Source organism: Panulirus ornatus, chromosome 62 (genome assembly GCF_036320965.1).
Source record: "Panulirus ornatus isolate Po-2019 chromosome 62, ASM3632096v1, whole genome shotgun sequence".
Lineage (NCBI taxonomy): Eukaryota > Metazoa > Arthropoda > Malacostraca > Decapoda > Palinuridae > Panulirus > Panulirus ornatus.
The window spans coordinates 2787091-2805092 of record NC_092285.1 but is presented as its reverse complement, the minus strand read 5'-3'; the positions used below and the strand labels follow the sequence as shown (position 1 = coordinate 2805092).

The 18002-nt window shown below is 38.3% G+C and overlaps 1 protein-coding gene across 7 annotated transcripts in view; it reads left to right on the top strand.

Annotated features, from left to right (window-relative positions):
* LOC139745683 (serine/threonine-protein phosphatase 2A 56 kDa regulatory subunit delta isoform-like) overlaps positions 1–18002 on the top strand; it is a 187419-nt gene that overhangs the window by 36414 nt on the left and 133003 nt on the right. For 3 of the 7 annotated variants that reach the window (XM_071656097.1, XM_071656095.1, XM_071656094.1), the window contains exons 2-3: positions 238–276; positions 12791–13163. In XM_071656097.1, the coding sequence (XP_071512198.1) occupies positions 238–276; positions 12791–13163 (412 nt within the window). The remainder of the gene's footprint in view (positions 1–237; positions 277–12790; positions 13164–18002) is intronic. The other 4 variants (XM_071656100.1, XM_071656099.1, XM_071656098.1 and 1 more) reach the window with 2 other exon arrangements.

The window sequence follows — 18002 nt, the reverse complement described above, 5'->3', positions numbered from 1 at the left end:
CATCAGCGAGGTAGCGCCAGGAAACAGACGAACAAAGATCTCTCCTCTCATATACACACATTTACACATACTCATGCCTGCACACATACATATACACATCAGTATGTATGCTTATGCATACACACACATATGTACATGTACACATTCTCTCTGTATATTGACTGATATTTTTTTCAATATGTCAAGCAGCCCCAGTTACCTTCTTGATTTTTCTTTGATATTTTCTTTTCTTTTCAGGAAACTGCAAAAAATCAAGTTGGAAATGAAGCAGATGATGTAAGTTCCTTAGATATTTTTTGTTATTATAATTAAGTGATATTTGTTTTAGGAGTTTATCAGTTCTAAGAGCAAAAGTGGCTGATCACCATTGCTTAATTCATGCTTAGTTTGATTCATTGTGGCATTGTATATTTCTGTTAACCATCCTGTTTCTTTGTTAATATTTTGACCAACATTTAATTTTTTTTCTAAGTTCTGAATTTTTTAGATGCACTGTACCAGAAAGAATTGTGCCTGAATTTTTTTTCTGGAAAGTTGAAATCTTTTACATTTACCTGTCATCTTTGCTGTTTTATTGCTTATGAAACTGGGATTATCTTTCCTTATTACAGAGGCTCTCATTAACATATAAGTCTTTTCTCATATTTCAAGCTAGATGTATCATGGAAACCAATAATAATTAACATATCCCAGGGCATCATGGTTTTAGAGCAGGAAGATTGTACTTCTTGACCATTACCATAGAATTGTAGATACAGGCAGTGGAGAACAAACAGAATGTTGACATAATTTTGCAAAGGGGTTTGATAAGTGTGACCACAGTATTGTATTACACAAAATGAATAGGATGGGTAGAACTACTGTAACTGGTGGTTCCACACACAACTTTTTATAGACATATCTCATCACATTGTTGTAAATCATTCTGTTTCTAGTGCCTTCATAAGAAAAAGCTCAATTTCCCATGGTGATGTACTCACTCCCATTCTATTTTTTATTCTTGTCTGAGTAAAGCAAAAACTTTACAAATTATAGACTTCTGTAATGTAGCCACTTCCTTAATGGGAGGTCATGTAGGGAATAGGTGTGTGCTAAATAGATAGATATGTATTCATAGTTTCACACTGAACTCTTTTGTTGAGTAATTGTAAAACTCATCAATGGAAGATGCACAGAGAAATCTCAAATAGATAAACAAAATCCTCTGCTGGTCACTAAAATCATATGTTTCAGTATGGAAAATTGTCAGCTTTGGTGTTATGGGAAGAGTAAGGAAATGAGAAGTGCAGAATGATAGACATACAAACACCATCACATGATGATTGAACAGTGTGGAGGACCTTGGAGTGATAGTGTATGATGACCTTACCTTCTGCAAACACAACAGAATAGCAGTTCTCTCTTCCAAAAATGTGATAAGCAAGATCTTCCCAGCTTTCAAGACAAGAGAAGAAAGAGTATTAATGATGCTTTTCAAGATCCAAACACTTGTGAACAGAATATTACTGAATGCAGACATTACCTCTCAGGGTGTTTGCAGAGCTAGAAAGTGTGCAGAATTCTTTAAAGGCCTGCTGTGGTACTGTAAAGGATCAAAACCAGTGAGAATGTCTGAAATCCTGGGGTTTCAGTCTCTGGATTGAATTGTAGATGGGAAAGTTGTATCATAAATTACACTTGGAGAGTCCTAGAAGGCATGTATCCCAACATATACTCAGGAGAAGTTTTCTTAATAGAATAGGCATGGAGGACTGAATTCATAAGTGCAATGGTTCAAGGGAACACACCTTCAAAACATTAGGGGCTGAAGACTGTTCAACACATTTCCTGCAACCATCAGAAACACTGTGGTGTTTTGAGTGGAGGCTCTCAGTGAGTTTATGGTTGGGATGGTGAGGGAGGTGATTACAAAGGTCTTGGAAAGATGAGGTATTCAGTCTTAAAGGGGCAGAGGGGTGGGAAAGTGAGTCATTTGTTGTTTGCTGATGATACAGCGCTGGTGGCAGATTCGAGTGAGAAACTTCGTAAGCTGTTGCTTGAATTTGGGAGTATGTTAAAGGTTAATGTTGAGTAAATGTAAATAAGAGCAAGGTTATTAGGCTCAGCTGTGAAAAGATAGTGGTTATTTGGTGTGTAAGTTTGAAGGGAGAGAACTGGAAGTGGAGTGTATTAGACACTTGGTAGTGGATATGGCAACAGATGGAACCATGGGAGGTGAAGCTAGCCATAGTGAGTGAGTGAGGGGGGGCAAAGGTCTTGGGTGCACTGAGGAATGTATGGAAAGTGAATTCACTACTTTTAAGGTTAAAGATGGACATGTTTTATGTTATAATAGTCCTCTATATGGATGTGAAGTGTGGACCTTAGACAAAATTGTAAAGGATAGGATGGATGTGTTGGAATGAAATCTTTGAGGATTATGTGGTGTAAGGAGGGTTGGTTGAATAAGAAATGGTAGGATAAGAGAGATGTAATAGTAAGAGGAGTATGAATGAGAGAGCTGAAGAGGATTTGAGGAAATGGTTTGATTATATGGAAAGTGAGGAAAGGTTGACTAAGTGGGTATACAAGTCAGAAATGGAAAGAACAAGGTAAAAGTGGACACCAAGGAGATGGAAGTATGGAGTGAATGATGCTCAGAAGGCTGGGGACTTGAGCATGTTGGAGGGTGTGAGGTGTGCAAGGTGGTAGTTGCTGATTGACTAAGGGCAGACCTGAATGAGATGAGCTGTGGCTGCAATTATATCTGAATTATTCAAAAAGGGTGAGCATAGGCTGCTACTTTATCACCAAATTTGAGGCTGGGCAGGGTTCCAACCTGCATATTTCCAAGAAATTTATTTCAAGCTTACTGCACACAGAAAGAAAAGTAAGTTCAGAAAGAAAAGTATTTTCAGGGCTCAAAATCCACATTTTTTTTTCCAGGCATGATTTCACATTCTTCACTTAATGCTTCTACAGGCACTTTGTTATGGTCTGTCACACCTCTATTTTCTAGTACAATACAGTCAGTGTAATCGAAACCAGACATGGTGCAGAATCACATCTATCTGACTAAAATGTGCCCTATGTCCCTTGCCTTGCTTGTATCGTGTGGCTTCATTTTCCTTTAGTCTGGCTTGGGCTTACAGATCCTATGTTCATTCATCTTCCTTTTCACTTTCTTCTACTTTTGATGAACATATTTTAAAAAGTGTTCCATCATCATTGCTGCACATCAAATATTCTCTATATCTTAGGTGGGGTAATAATTTTCTTGCATATAGGTGAATGCATCATGGCCATTGGTTCATTTGATTTATGGTTCCCATGGCAATCTCACAGGCTTCCTTTTAAAAGTACCAAATTTAAAACTGATAACTTTTACTTGCACAGAATTGGCAAACCTCTGAAAGACATGTCTTGCACAGAAAGGATAAAATGATGTGAATTTTTAGTGTCAAAAAAGTATTTACAGCTTCCTTTTTCTCACTCCAATATGTAAATCCAAGTCATGCAAGATTTAGTGCTAATAATTTGAATTGAATATGAAGAAACTGTTTATGGATATTTGCTAGCAGCACATTTGCTCTTAGATCACTGAAAGGTTGCTTATTATTGAAGGAGTTTATTTGTTAAGTATTTGATTGTGTGATTAATGATAGTTATGTAATGAATAATTATTGACATTCTTTTATAATAGTTGTAATATGATTTATGTTTAATTTTTTTTTTTTTATGAATGCACAGCATTTGCATTCTGCACTCAAACCCATGAGATGCTGGGTCAGCTCAGAAGCTAAATATGGTGTTAATTGCTGTTTTCACAGAATCAGTCACTTAGGGTTGTTAGAGAACTCAGAGTGAACTAGTCATCTCCAGGGATTTCTTACTCTTATGAGTAGAAAATGATTAGTGTGTTGGCCTTGTTATGAGTAGAAAATGGCAAGGAAGGGATGAGGGATGGTCATTTGTACACTTTTGTTGAGTTGAAAAATGATGAGGGATATTAACATATATTCATTGTCAGATTTCATAATTGAAATGTTATGAAATGAATGGAAATGTAAAAAACATTGAGTTTAATGATAGTTGCATTGCAAAAAACTCTTTATTTGCTTGTGTGCCATAATTTTTAGAATTGTGGTACCCTACACAGAAGTTGAATTGTGTTTTGCTTCCCATCAGTGGACAGAATCCTTCAGTATTTTATTTTTATGGATGAAGTGCTAAGAAACGAGTAAACCCTTTCTTAATAGCCATTCTGTAGTTGCAGTTCCATATTCATATTTGCTTTGAATATTTCATATGCTTGCAAATACAGTGCAGTAGGTTGTATAACAGGTTTACATGTCATTCACCTTGTAGTGCCTATGCAGAAGCTCCCAACTCATTACCTTGTTCTCTTAGGAATCAGTTGCACTGCAGACACTTCTTTTATATGAGATGACATTGTTTACAGTATAAAAAGAAAGTAAAACAGTATGTAAATAACTGATTCATTACTCTCTGAACTCTAGTATCTTTTTTCTTGGGAATGTGTGATTCATTGACTTGTTGAAACAGTCATGGAACCCATTAGTTATGATTAACAGACTTCATCAAACAACATATCCAGTCATTGGAAGTCATTGATTCCATTAATATTACAATACTTCAAAATTCGATTTCCACGTTTTTCATGATAGGTTCTTTGAAAATTACTTTCCTTTTGATTCATGACATATATAGCAGAACCTCCAAATAATTTTTGTATGTAAAGTATAGATTTTGTGAATTGAATTTCTGTTACTTGTAGAAATCCATTCCCAGTAACTTTGAATATTTTGTGTTTTTTTTAATGAGGTTCAGGACTTAGAATATCATTAGATAAAAATTACGCATACCCCTTGGGCCATTGGTATGAAACAGATGCTAATCATTCAGCCTTGTAGAAGACTAGAGTTCATTGACCCATCTAATTTGAAGGTAAACATTCCTCTTTTTATCTTCGCTACAGGTATTCCTCTAGCTTGAGAATTTTAAGAAGGATCCACCCACATGAACTATGATGTGAATAATTGTAATTCTTTAAGTTAAACATTGTAATGGAAAAGCTTTGAATGCTATGCTTTTTCAAAATGTATATTCTTATAGACTAGAAATATTCTCAGCTCTGATGAATGAATAGGAATGAGAAGTTAGTAGATAGCGACTAATTGGTAATAAATACAGTATACATACATTGCTGTGCAGACTGTCTATCTTTTGATGCGGCTTTACCATAAAACATGCTTCAGATGTAACATTGCTCCAAAAAGTCTGATCTAGCATTGTGGTATTGTAACTTAAAAGTAATGGTGAACATTGGCCTAAGGGGACTCGCTTAAAGATTATTTTGATGTTCTGCTTTTTCAATTATAATCATATTGAAAATAATAGTTAAAGTATTGCAATTATTGTAGTGTGATTTTTTCTAAATTGTAAGTTAGTCAGATGCTAGCTATATATTTGTAAGTTTTCATTAATTGTTTTAAATTTACTTGGCTTTTTTATTATTTTTACATGTAGTTATAAGGCTGATATTAATCTGAGGTTTAACCTTACTGATAAGACTTTGCTACTACAAATTGATGCCATAAGTTACATGCTGGCAGATCACAAGTCTTATCAGTTTTCACCTGTTCATCATCAGTAAATCACTATCATATATCACAATCATCACAAAATATCTGCCTATCCAAACTCTAAGTTTATCTATACTGTACTATGGTCCTGACTCACTGTAAATCAATTCTTCAGTAGCTAAGCTTTCCATTCTTGAAGCAGTGATGGTGTTAGGTGTATTAGGGAAGTGGAATGACTAATTTTCTTAGTTGTAACCAGGAAACTGTGTAGCTTTGCTGCCTGCATAATTCCTAAAAGATTATAAGAAACAAATTCCTTTAGAATTGTATTATTTGAATGAATTGTTTTTCTTGTGACCTTTCACATAAGTACAGTGTCAGACCAAGATATAGTTATGCTGGCAGTGATGCTGTTCAGTGTGCATCCATGCATCTTACGAAATATAGTTGAATGTCTGGTCTTGCTGCTGCTGCCTGTTGTTAGGCACATTTAGCTGCTGTAATTAAGATCATGTAAAAGAAATAGCATTGCTATGATATGTTCATAGTCTTTTGGCATTAATCGCTTGCATTTTTTTGAAGAAGGCTTCATTTTCATAAAACTTGACCTGGTTTTGTTTTAATATTACTAGAGATAGTGAGTCAGTAGAAATTCATCATACATTCTCATAATTTTAAACAATCCATTAAAAAAACAGAAAAAAATTCGCAAAATTTGTTATATATTTATAAAGCACATCGGTGTGCTGTCACATGACATGCCTTGTTTATATATTACTTTGGCTTTAGAGGTCCTCAGTTCACACTGCTCAATGTGCACCCAAGCTGCTTGTCTAATTGCCTTACTTCACAGTCAGGCTGTTTAAGGCAATGGTACATAGGCTTATGAAAGCACTGCATTCTGGGTGTTCTTGTACACTTTTTTAGGTACTTGTTGAGGCCTGTTTTAGATTTCTGTGTTTTGACCTGGACATATTATGAATCACTCCAAATTGAATGACTTTTTTTTTGGGGGGGGGGAGTCAAGACAGTCAAGCATGCTATTTTATCTGCATTCTTTTTAAAGAGATAAGTTATAATGGGTTGTATTTCTATGGTAATTTTTGAAGAATTATTTGTGATTGTTAACTGTACAATTTACCGTTCATTTATATGATTGTCGATAAAGAGATATTTACTTAGAAAATAAAAGATATACCTTCTTTACAGTCTTTGCAGACATAAAAGATGTTTTTGGATTCTTGTTAAGCAATGTGCCCTTCTTTCACTTTATTTAAGCTGTATTGCTTTTAACACCAAAAGACTGCAACTGTTATCAAATTTCACTTTGTATAGTAAATCATACCATACATTACGATCTACCTTTATGATAGTAATTACAAGGCTGAAATAGTAAAATATGATGTTATGATAATTCTTATGTGTACATAATAACTGTTGATTTAATTATTAGTATGGTAGTAGCAGTAATGTTGGATATAGTCTGTTCATTTTAAGTGATGGACACCATATTTATGGGATAATATTGTGCTTTGAATTTTTGCGTGTAGGTATCACAGCTTACTAGCTTCATATTGCTGTGTGGATGTAATTTTCCTCAGATAAGCAATGATAAGAAACATCATTTAAATTGATACAGGCATCTCTTTAAAATTACACCATCTGTATTTTGTTCGTATGCGCTGCATTGCATCACAATGCCAAGCATTTGGATTTTTTCCTGAGAGGTTTCCCTAGCTTCATTATTTTTCAAAGAAGTTCTCATATAGCCAAAATTGCTTAGTATTTTTGTGGATTTTGTAGGTGCATTTTTGTGAATGCCCAGAAATATTTATGTGTAGTGGCTTGGTGCATGATTAGTTCTTTATGTAGTGGATAACCTTCAGATAAACTGTTCTTTTTTCTGTGTTAGGACTCTAACTGATAAAGCATTCATTATTTGTAGTATTTTCCTCTTTTTTTCCCCCATATCTTTTCATATATATGAGACTGCCATAGTAAAGCACCACAAGATTTTGATAAATTTTATGTTGCCTCCAACCCTTTAGGTTTGCAGCAAGTCAGATACACATACTTTCAATATTTTCCATGAAATATCTCATGATATCAGTATTTTGTGGCTTTGTATCTGGTACTGAACAGAAGTGTTTGAAGCATATATTTTTACCCATAGCTGTTGTACAGGATTTGACGTCTAGATTCATGGTACAATGAAAAATAATTATATCCTATATGTCAGTGAAATTAGGTTTTATTGAAGGTATATAGATTTATTGAATATTTTTCTGCATGTATGAGCATCTATACAGGTAGTTCTGTCAAGACTGTATTTGCAGAATAGGAACTATTAACTAATGTTTAGGGATTGTAGATACCAGAAATGTCAGTTGTAGTGCTTGCAGAAAAAAAGATAAACTTGTATATATTTTTCCAGTGAAGAGGCAGACAAAAGCCACAATGGTCAGTTATAAAGTAAGTTTCCACATTGGTAGAGGACAGATTGTTTGGGTAGTTAGGGAAGACACAGGAATGAATTGACCATTAGGAGTGATGCAAATTATGTTGTGAGTACTGTTTACCTAGAATGTAGATCATTACCAACTTGATCAGTTGCTGTATGGTACTGTTCAGGGAGTAGGGTTCTGACATGATAATTAAGATAGAAAAGACAAGCAGAATGCTGAAAGGTCTTTACCCATGCAAGTCATTTGGCCACCATATGTGCTGAAGATGTGTGCAGATACACTAGACAAATCTCTTGAAATGCTCTTCAAGATGTAGGATGAAGGCAAAGCACCAAAGGAGTGGAAAAGGGCAAACGTCATACCTGTTCATAAGAAAGGAGTCTGGGAAGAACTACAGGCCAATCTTCATGATGAGTCTGGTCTGCTGGGTTCTGGAAAATATCATCAAAAAGCAATTGGATGACCATCTGTAAGGTTTTGGAAAGTATCATCAGAAAGCAGTTGGATGACCTTCTACAGAGGAGATACTACATAAGTGAAAGGAGCATGGATTTAAGTAAAGGATCTCATGTGTAACAAACCTCTTAGATTTACAGGAGAGAGTATGTGGACTGCCAGGAAGCATTTGACTCTTTACTGCATGGGAAGCTCAATAAGCTGCATTACCAGGTAGGAATAAGAGAGACTCCTTTAGCAGATAGATTACCTCAGCGGAAGGGGACAAAGAATGTTTGTCGGAAGAGCCCTCTCGAGAAGGATGGAGTTCCATTGTGTTTTGTTTTGGCAGTGTGAAAGTTTCTCAGAGGAGCCTTCTTGTAAAGGGTGGACTTCCATTGTTTCCTGTACTGGGAATGTTGCTCTTTTTGATGTAATTGAACATATTGCCAATAAGTATAAACTCCTTTCTGAATATGTTTGCAGAGATCAAAAGGGAAGTGAAAGGCCTAGAGGACTGCATCAACTTAAAAGTTCTGATGCATGGTTGAGGAAGTTCAACCCAGGTAAATGTAATCAGGTTGGTCCACAGCAAAAGAAGGCCTCAGCATGATTACTTACCATATGGCAGAAAAAAAGCTGCTGGAGTCTGTGTGTAGGAGAGACCTGGGATTTATCATAGTACCTAACCTGCTGTAAGAGTCCCTTAACAAAGAGGCTGTTGGTACAGTCATAGGCAATGTGCTAGATGATGGAAACCACAAAGCTGAGGAAATTGAAGGCGAACTGAAGGTTAGAAATACTGAAGATTCCAAAACAGTTATGTGAAGTGGAGCACTGGATAAGATTCTTGAAAAGGCAGTGTATACAGTCAGAGACAGGATACCAGTTAAAGTATGTGGTATATTAGATGGGAGATTTTAAAGCTTAACTAAGTTTGCTTTTCCAACTCTGAAATCTCATGTTTTTAAGTATTTTAAAAGCTATAGTTAACCTTACATTACAGTTCAACAATATTCATTTGACAGTGTTGAAATTCACTCCAAAAGTATGTTTTATCCTTTACTTTCATTAATAATGTGTTGAAGTTGCGTAGATGTTTCAGCATTGCTTTAAAAAGTGAAACAGTAAACCTTGTATGTCATGTGAGTACCCACAGCACATATTGTATTTTAAGCTGACATGTTAAGATGTCGATTCTGGTCTTTGATCTAGACTGTGTTAATCAGTATCACTGTACCTCAGAATATGTAACTTCATGCCAGAAGCACAGGGTTCACCGAGGTGCATTCCACTCATAATTGTAGGTGGTTTGTGTGTATACACAATATTACAAGATAAGAACATGGGTTGCATCATTACTCTATAATCACATACATTGGACTTCTTGCCTTGATAGGCACCAGCAAGTTGCTAGCATATGATTGCTCACCAGAGTGATTGCTTGCTATTTCCACACATGGTTGTTTCATGTCTAAATTTTTAATTTCTTTAATGGATAACATACAGTGTCTGAAAAACTTTGGTCATCCCCCAAATATTTTTAATGGCAGTACTTGGATATCTTGTAGATTCTTGAGGGGTCTCCACTTCCCGCAGCCTGGGCTGAGCCTAGGTTGCTGGATTAGGTCTTTGCTTGACCAGGATGTTGGAAACTGCAGTCCTCAGGCTGTCTGGGCAAAGGTTTATTGTGGGTACAAGCATATATTGCTGTCAGGGTGAAGTCATTATGTATCTGGTTGCTGAGAGTAGTGTTTCTGACAGGTTGAGCACAAGCAACCTACTTCAGTTGGCCTTAGGCTATCTTGAGGGAACAATCCTCCTTCTTTACTCTTCTAGGCTGCCACTTCTTTTAGGGAATTTCATTCCTGGACACTATTTCTTCCACCCATACTTAGAAATGGTTGACTCTTACTTTTCTAAGGAGGAGAAAGCCAGAATTCTTGCTAGGAAGCAAGAAAATGTGGGTACACGAGATTTCTAAACACATGAAAGCAAAAATGGGTATGTTTGAAGGAATAGTGGTTCCAACAATGTTGTATGGTTGCGAGGCATGGGCTATGGATAGAGTTGTGCGCAGGAGGATGGATGTGCTGGAAATGAGATGTTTGAGGACAATGTGTGGTGTGAGGTGGTTTGATCGAGTAAGTAACATAAGGGTAAGAGAGATGTGTGGAAATAAAAAGAGCGTGGTCGAGAGAGCAGAAGAGGGTGTTCTGAAATGGTTTGGGCACATGGAGAGAATGAGTGAGGAAAGATTGACCAAGAGGATATATGTGTCGGAGGTGGAGGGAAGGAGGAGAAGAGGGAGACCAAATTGGAGGTGGAAAGATGGAGTGAAAAAGATTTTGTGTGATCGGGGCCTGAACATGCAGGAGGGTGAAAGGAGGGCAAGGAATAGAGTGAATTGGATCGATGTGGTATACCGGGGTTGACGTGCTGTCAGTGGATTGAATCAAGGCATGTGAAGCGTCTGGGGTAAACCATGGAAAGCTGTGTAGGTATGTATATTTGCGTGTGTGGACGTATGTATATACATGTGTATGGGGGTGGGTTGGGCCATTTCTTTCGTCTGTTTCCTTGCGCTACCTTGCAAACGCGGGAGACAGCGACAAAGCAAAAAAAAAAAAAAAAAAAAAAAAAATGAGTGTTCAGAATGCCCTATCAGGTGGCTGCTTCCTGCTACACTTCATCAGTGCCTCATCTTATTTAGATCAAGACCCCTTTGAACATAAAACATAGAATTAGAATACTTCAGAAACCTTGTAGGAACCTTGCTAGTTCCATGCCCAGAAATCAGCAGATGGTAATCAAGGTTAAAGGAGAGATGACAAAGTAGTAAAATGTAAGGTCAATATAGCCTTTGAAAATGTGTGGGGATGCAGACAAGGTTTTTATGTGGACATTGTATGTGCTTTGTTGGATGTACATATGTACCTTGTTGTGTGTACAGTATAAGCTTTGGTGGATGCTGGCACTTGCTAATGAATGATCACTTGCCAAGCGATCAACTGGCATTTTTTGTGGTGGTTCAGACATTTTTTTTCCTTTTTTTTCAAGGACTGTATTTGTAAGAAAAAAGAAAACAAGAATTAATTTGAGTTTCCCAGGCGTTTGTAGACCAGATTCTTAAAGATGAAATGTGGAAAGAATGGTGGTAAGAAGAAAGATGGAGGAATCATATGGGACAGTCCTTATGTCAGTGGTCTCCACACACAAGCTGTAAGAAGCAGCATACAGGCATATTCCATGGTGGCTAGGACATGTGCAGACAGCTCGAAGAGCATTGGCCAAAATGATCAGTCTGCTAATAAGATATTTTTAACCAGGAAAATGAACATAGACATGATATATTTTAACGTGATTTAGAAAATGAAAATATAGTTTGTATGAATTCTTGAGTTGTACAATTTGTTCAAGATGAAAATAAGAATGAAAGTAGATGGCTGAGATGGGTATAGTAGATGTAGCAGTTCACCATATAGCTAACACTAAGATTAGCAGCTAATTGTAGATCATAGACAGGTAGTTTAGTAGCATGCTTATGGTTGGAGGAAAATTTTGAAATCACAGAAAAATTTACCATTTCTTGATTAATCTAAAGGTAGGTTTCATGTCATGTTAAAGTTAGGCTTTTAATATTGTCTTAACTCATTGTCTACAATATACCTGGTAATTTCTTTTTAACATTTCACATTTTGTCTTTTAATTCATTATGTGGTACATGAAATCTTGGTGGTTCATTTCTTTAGAAAAGCATGAGAACTCCTGTACTTATGACATAGCAAAAGTTGAACTGTAGTACAGGTATTTCAGATATTGGTTAAATTATTTCTGTTATCTTTGAGGATAATGTGCACGGAACTCTGCTATTACACTCTGTTGAATTTGCTATGTCTCATACCTGTAGCTGGAAAGAGTAGGGTTACTGGGGCTTTAATCTTGTTTCAATGCAGATATCTGTTCTGTATTATGTCATTAATGATATATGAAGCCTTAAGTTTCCATGGTCTTTCCTTGCCACCAGACATTAGTTTCTGATGCCATCCTAAAAACTATGATGGAATCAATTAAGATTTTGTTGCACTGACTGAAAAGTAGTATTGTGTGTTGTCTCTCCTACTAAAACTAACTGCTGGTCTTTCTCTGTGTGTGTTGCTTGGTGTTGTGCGTGCGTGGCTCCGCTGACGGTAACAACAACCACAACTCCAACAACTTGCCGCTGTGCTCCTGCCTCTACCACCACCACCACTACTACCGTCACCCTCACCAACATCTCTTCTACCATATCACCAACATGCTCAGCAACAGCAGTCACCACATGAGCCACAACAACAACAACAGCAGCAGCAGCAGCCACCGCCGCCGCCGCCGCCGCAGCAGCAGCAGCAGCAGCAGCAGCAGCAGCCGCCGCAGCAGCAGCAGCCGCAGCAGCAGCCGCAGCAGCAGCAGCAGCAGCAGCAACAAGATGATCAACAACAGAAACCAATTATTGGTGCGAATGAAGGCCCTTTAGGGTCTGTTGCATCCATTAAGGATGGCCTTCCTCCTCCTACACAGATTAATAAAATAAAGTTTGGTCCTGGTGCTCCCCTCATCAAGAAGGACAAGCGGCAGTCATCATCACGTTTCAACATCCCTAAGAATAGAGAACTCCAGAAGCTTCCATCATTACGAGGTAGGTACTGTGTTTGAAATATCTTTAATTCATGTGACAGCTCTTCCATATCTGATCCATGTATATGTGCTGCAGACATTTTGTTTTTCATTGTTTTCTTCCTTAGGTTAACTTTTGAATAACTGCTTTGGGATTGAGAGGTGAATGATATACAGAACCCATGATGCTCGCATGTTTGCTGTTTACTTTACATTGGTGTTACTGGATGCTGCCTCCTTGAGGTATACCATGAATGATGAAAAGTCACATTTGGAAAGGCTGTGTTCTTGGTCAGTTGATGAATCAGAGTATGGTTCTGTCAGAGAGCTCCTTGCTTCAGAGAAGTCCGTCATGTCCCGTCTGCTGAGGATAACTGAACCTTAGAATTCAGAAGTCTTTGGAAAAAAGGATCCTGGAATAACACCAGAACCCTATGAGTAAGGAGCGCTGAGGTTATTACAATTTGATGTATAAATGGTTCATGTTCATCATTTTGGGATCAGAATCTACTATTTACAATGCAGAAACTGAGACTCTTGGTTAGATGTATGAACAATTGCTGTATTATTTGGAAGGTTGATCTATCGTTGTATGGAGCGCTGCTCATATATCTGTGGAGATTCTTGTTGTAAGTGCTTCCCAAACAGAGTTGGGTTTGGGGCAGTCCAAACTGTGTGGCTATTGGCAACTTGAGGGTGGGCCATGCTTCCTTGATTACAGTTTCTTTCCCTACACCTCTTAACTCTCTTTCCCAATAAGTATGACATGACATAGCATATCTTAAAACAGGTCTTTCACATCCTCAAAAATACAAAAATACTTTTCTTTGTCTTTTTTTCTTTTTTCCCTTTGCTCCCCCCCCCCCACCTTGTGACTTACTTCCACTTCCATGGCTCTACTTGCTGCTTAGTCCACTCCAAGATATCTAAAACACTTCACTTCCAATTTTTCTCCAAACTTATGTCCCAATTAACTTGTCCCTCCACCCTACTGAACCTAATAACCTTCCTCTTATTCACATTTACTCTCAACTTTCTCCTTTCACACACTTTTCCAAACTCGGTCACCAACTCTTGCAGTTTCTCACTCGAGTCAGCCACCAGAGGTGTATCATCGGCAAACAACAGCTGACTTAGTTTCCAGGCCCTCTTATCCCCAACAGACTGCATACTTGCCACTCTCTCCAAAACTCTTGCACATATCACATTAACCACCCCGTCCATAAACAAATTAAACAACTATTGGGACATCACACCCGCTGCCACAGACCGACATTCACAGGGAACCAATCACTTGCCTACTCATACAAATGCCTTACAGCCTTGGTAAAAACTTTTCACTGCCTCTAACAACTTACCCCCCACGCCATATACTCTTAAAACCTGCAAAGCGTCTTTATCAACCCTGTCATATGTCTTCTCCAGATCCATCTGATTTTCTAAGTATTTCTCATATACATTCTTCAATACCAACACCTGATCCACACATCCTCTACCACTTCTAAAACCACGCTGCTCCTCCCCAATCTGATGTTCCGTACTATATTTGTGTATATATATTTATTTATTTATTTATTTTGCTTTGTTGCTGTCTCCCACATTTGCGAGGTAGCGCAAGGAAACAGACGAAAGAAATGGCCCAACCCACCCCCATACACATGTATATACATACACGTCCACACATGCAAATATACATACCTATACATCTCAGTGTACACATATATATATATATATATATATATATATATATATATATATATATACACACACAGACACATACATATATACCCATGCACACAGTTCACACTGTCTGCCTTTATTCATTCCCATCGCCACCTCGCCACACATGGAATACCATCCCCCTCCCCCCTCATGTGTGCGAGGTAGCGCTAGGAAAAGACAACAAAGGCCCCATTCGTTCACACTCAGTCTCTAGCTGTCATGCAATAATGCCCAAAACCACAGCTCCCTTTCCACATCCAGGCCCCACACAACTTTCCATGGTTTATCCCAGACGCTTCACATGCCCTGATTCAATCCACTGACAGCACGTCAACCCCGGTATACCACATCGATCCAATTCACTCTATTCCTTGCCCGCCTTTCACCCTCATGCATGTTCAGGCCCCGATCACTCAAAATCTTTTTCACTCCATCTTTCCACCTCCAATTTGGTCTACCACTTCTCGTTCCCTCCACCTCCGACACATATATCCTCTTGGTCAATCTTTCCTCACTCATTCTCTCCATGTGCCCAAACCATTTCAAAACACCCTCTTCTGCTCTCTCAACCACGCTCTTTTTATTTCCACACATCTCTCTTACCCTTACATTACTTACTTGATCAAACCACCTCACACCACACATTGTCCTCAAACATCTCATTTCCAGCACATACACCCTCCTGCGCACAACTCTATCCATAGCCCACGCCTCGCAACCATACAACATTGTTGGAACCACTATTCCTTCAAACATACCCATTTTTGCTTTCCGAGATAATGTTCTCGACTTCCAAACATTCTTCAAGGCTCCCAGGATTTTCGCCCCCTCCCCCACCCTATGATTCACTTCCGCTTCTATGGTTCCATCCACTGCCAGATCCACTCTCAGATATCTAAAACACTTTACTTCCTCCAGTTTTTCTCCATTCAAACTTACCTCCCAATTGACTTGACCCTCAACCCTACTGTACCTAATAACCTTGCTCTTATTCACATTTACTCTTAACTTTCTTCTTTCACACACTTTACCAAACTCAGTCACCAGCTTCTGCAGTTTCTCACATGAATCAGCCACCTGCGCTGTATCATCAACGAACAACAACTGACTCACTTCCTAAGCTCTCTCATCCACAACAGACTTCACACTTGCCCCTCTTTCCAAAACTCTTGCATTCACCTCCCTAACAACCCCATCCATAAGCAAATTAAACAACCATGGAGACATCACACACCCCTGCCGCAAACCTACATTCACTGAGAACCAATCACTTTCCTCTCTTCCTACACGTACACATGCCTTACATTCTCGATAAAAACTTTTCACTGCTTCTAACAACTTGCCTCCCACACCATATATTCTTAATACCTTCCACAGAGCATCTTTATCAACTCTATCATATGCCTTCTCCAGATCCATAAATGCTACATACAAATCCATTTGCTTTTCTAAGTATTTCTCACATACATTCTTCAAAGCAAACACCTGATCCACACATCCTCTACCACTTCTGAAACCACACTGCTCTTCCCCAATCTGATGCTCTGTACATGCCTTCACCCTCTCAATCAATACCCTCCCATATAATTTACCAGGACTACTCAACAAACTTATACCTCTGTAATTTGAGCACTCACTCTTATCCCCTTTGCCTTTGTACAATGGCACTATGCACGCATTCCGCCAATCCTCAGGCACCTCACCATGAGTCATACATACATTAAATAACCTTACCAACCAGTCAACAATACAGTCACCCCCTTTGTTAATAAATTCCACTGCAGTACCATCCAAACCTGCTGCCTTGCCGGCTTTCATCTTCCGCAAAGCTTTTACTACCTCTTCTCTGTTTACCAAATCATTTTCCCTAACCCTCTCACTTTGCACACCACCTCGACCAAAACACCCTATATCTGCCACTCCATCATCAAACACATTCAACAAACCTTCAAAATACTCACTCCATCTCTTACTCACATCACCACTACTTGTTATCACCTCCCCATTTGCGCCCTTCACTGAAGTTCCCATTTGCTCCCTTGTCTTACGCACTTTATTTACCTCCTTCCAGAACATCTTTTTATTCTCCCTAAAATTTAATGATACTCTCTCACCCCAACTCTCATTTGCCCTCTTTTTCACCTCTTGCACCTTTCTCTTGACCTCCTGTCTCTTTCTTTTATACATCTCCCACTCAATTGCATTTTTTCCCTGCAAAAATCGTCCAGATGCCTCTCTCTTCTCTTTCACTAATAATCTTACTTCTTCATCCCACCACTCACTACCCTTTCTAATCAACCCACCTCCCACTATTCTCATGCCACAAGCATCTTTTGTGCAATCCATCACTGATTCCCTAAATACATCCCATTCCTCCCCCACTCCCCTTACTTCCATTGTTCTCACCTTTTTCCATTCTGTACTCAGAATACTTTCCACGTATTCCCTGTGTGTCGTAGAAGGCGACTAAAAGGGGAGGGAGTGGGGGGCTGGAAATCCTCCCCTCTCATTATTTTTTTTTAATTTTCCAAAAGAAGGAACAGAGAAGGGGGTCAGGTGAGGATATTCCCTCAAAGGCCCAGTTCTCTGTTCTTAATGCTACCTTGCTAACGCGAGAAATGGCGAATAGTTTGAAAGAAGAAAAGTATATATGTATATGCCTGTGTGTGTATATATATAGGTATATATATATGTGTATATATATAGGTATGTATATTTGCGTGTGTGGACGTGTATGTATATACATGTGTATGGAGGTGGGTTGGGCCATTTCTTTCGTCTGTTTCCTTGCACTACCTCGCAGACGCGGGAGACAGCGACAGATCAAAATAAAATGAATAAATATATATATATATCGCCCAGACTTGGTGCATGACCTTGAAGTTGGGGTGTGAAACTTGACGCATGATTGTCCATCAAGAGGCATCACTCAGATCACATAAATATCAGTCTAAAGGCATTAAGGAGTTAATGTTAAAAATAATATACTGTATTATCCCTGAGAATAAGGGAGAAAGAATACTGCTCACATAGCTCCAGCAAGTTGTAGAGGGCATCTAAGAGGGAGGCTAGAAATCCCTCCCTCCTTTATTGCTATTTTTTAAAAGATGAAACAAAAGGAAATGAGCCAAGCAAGGAT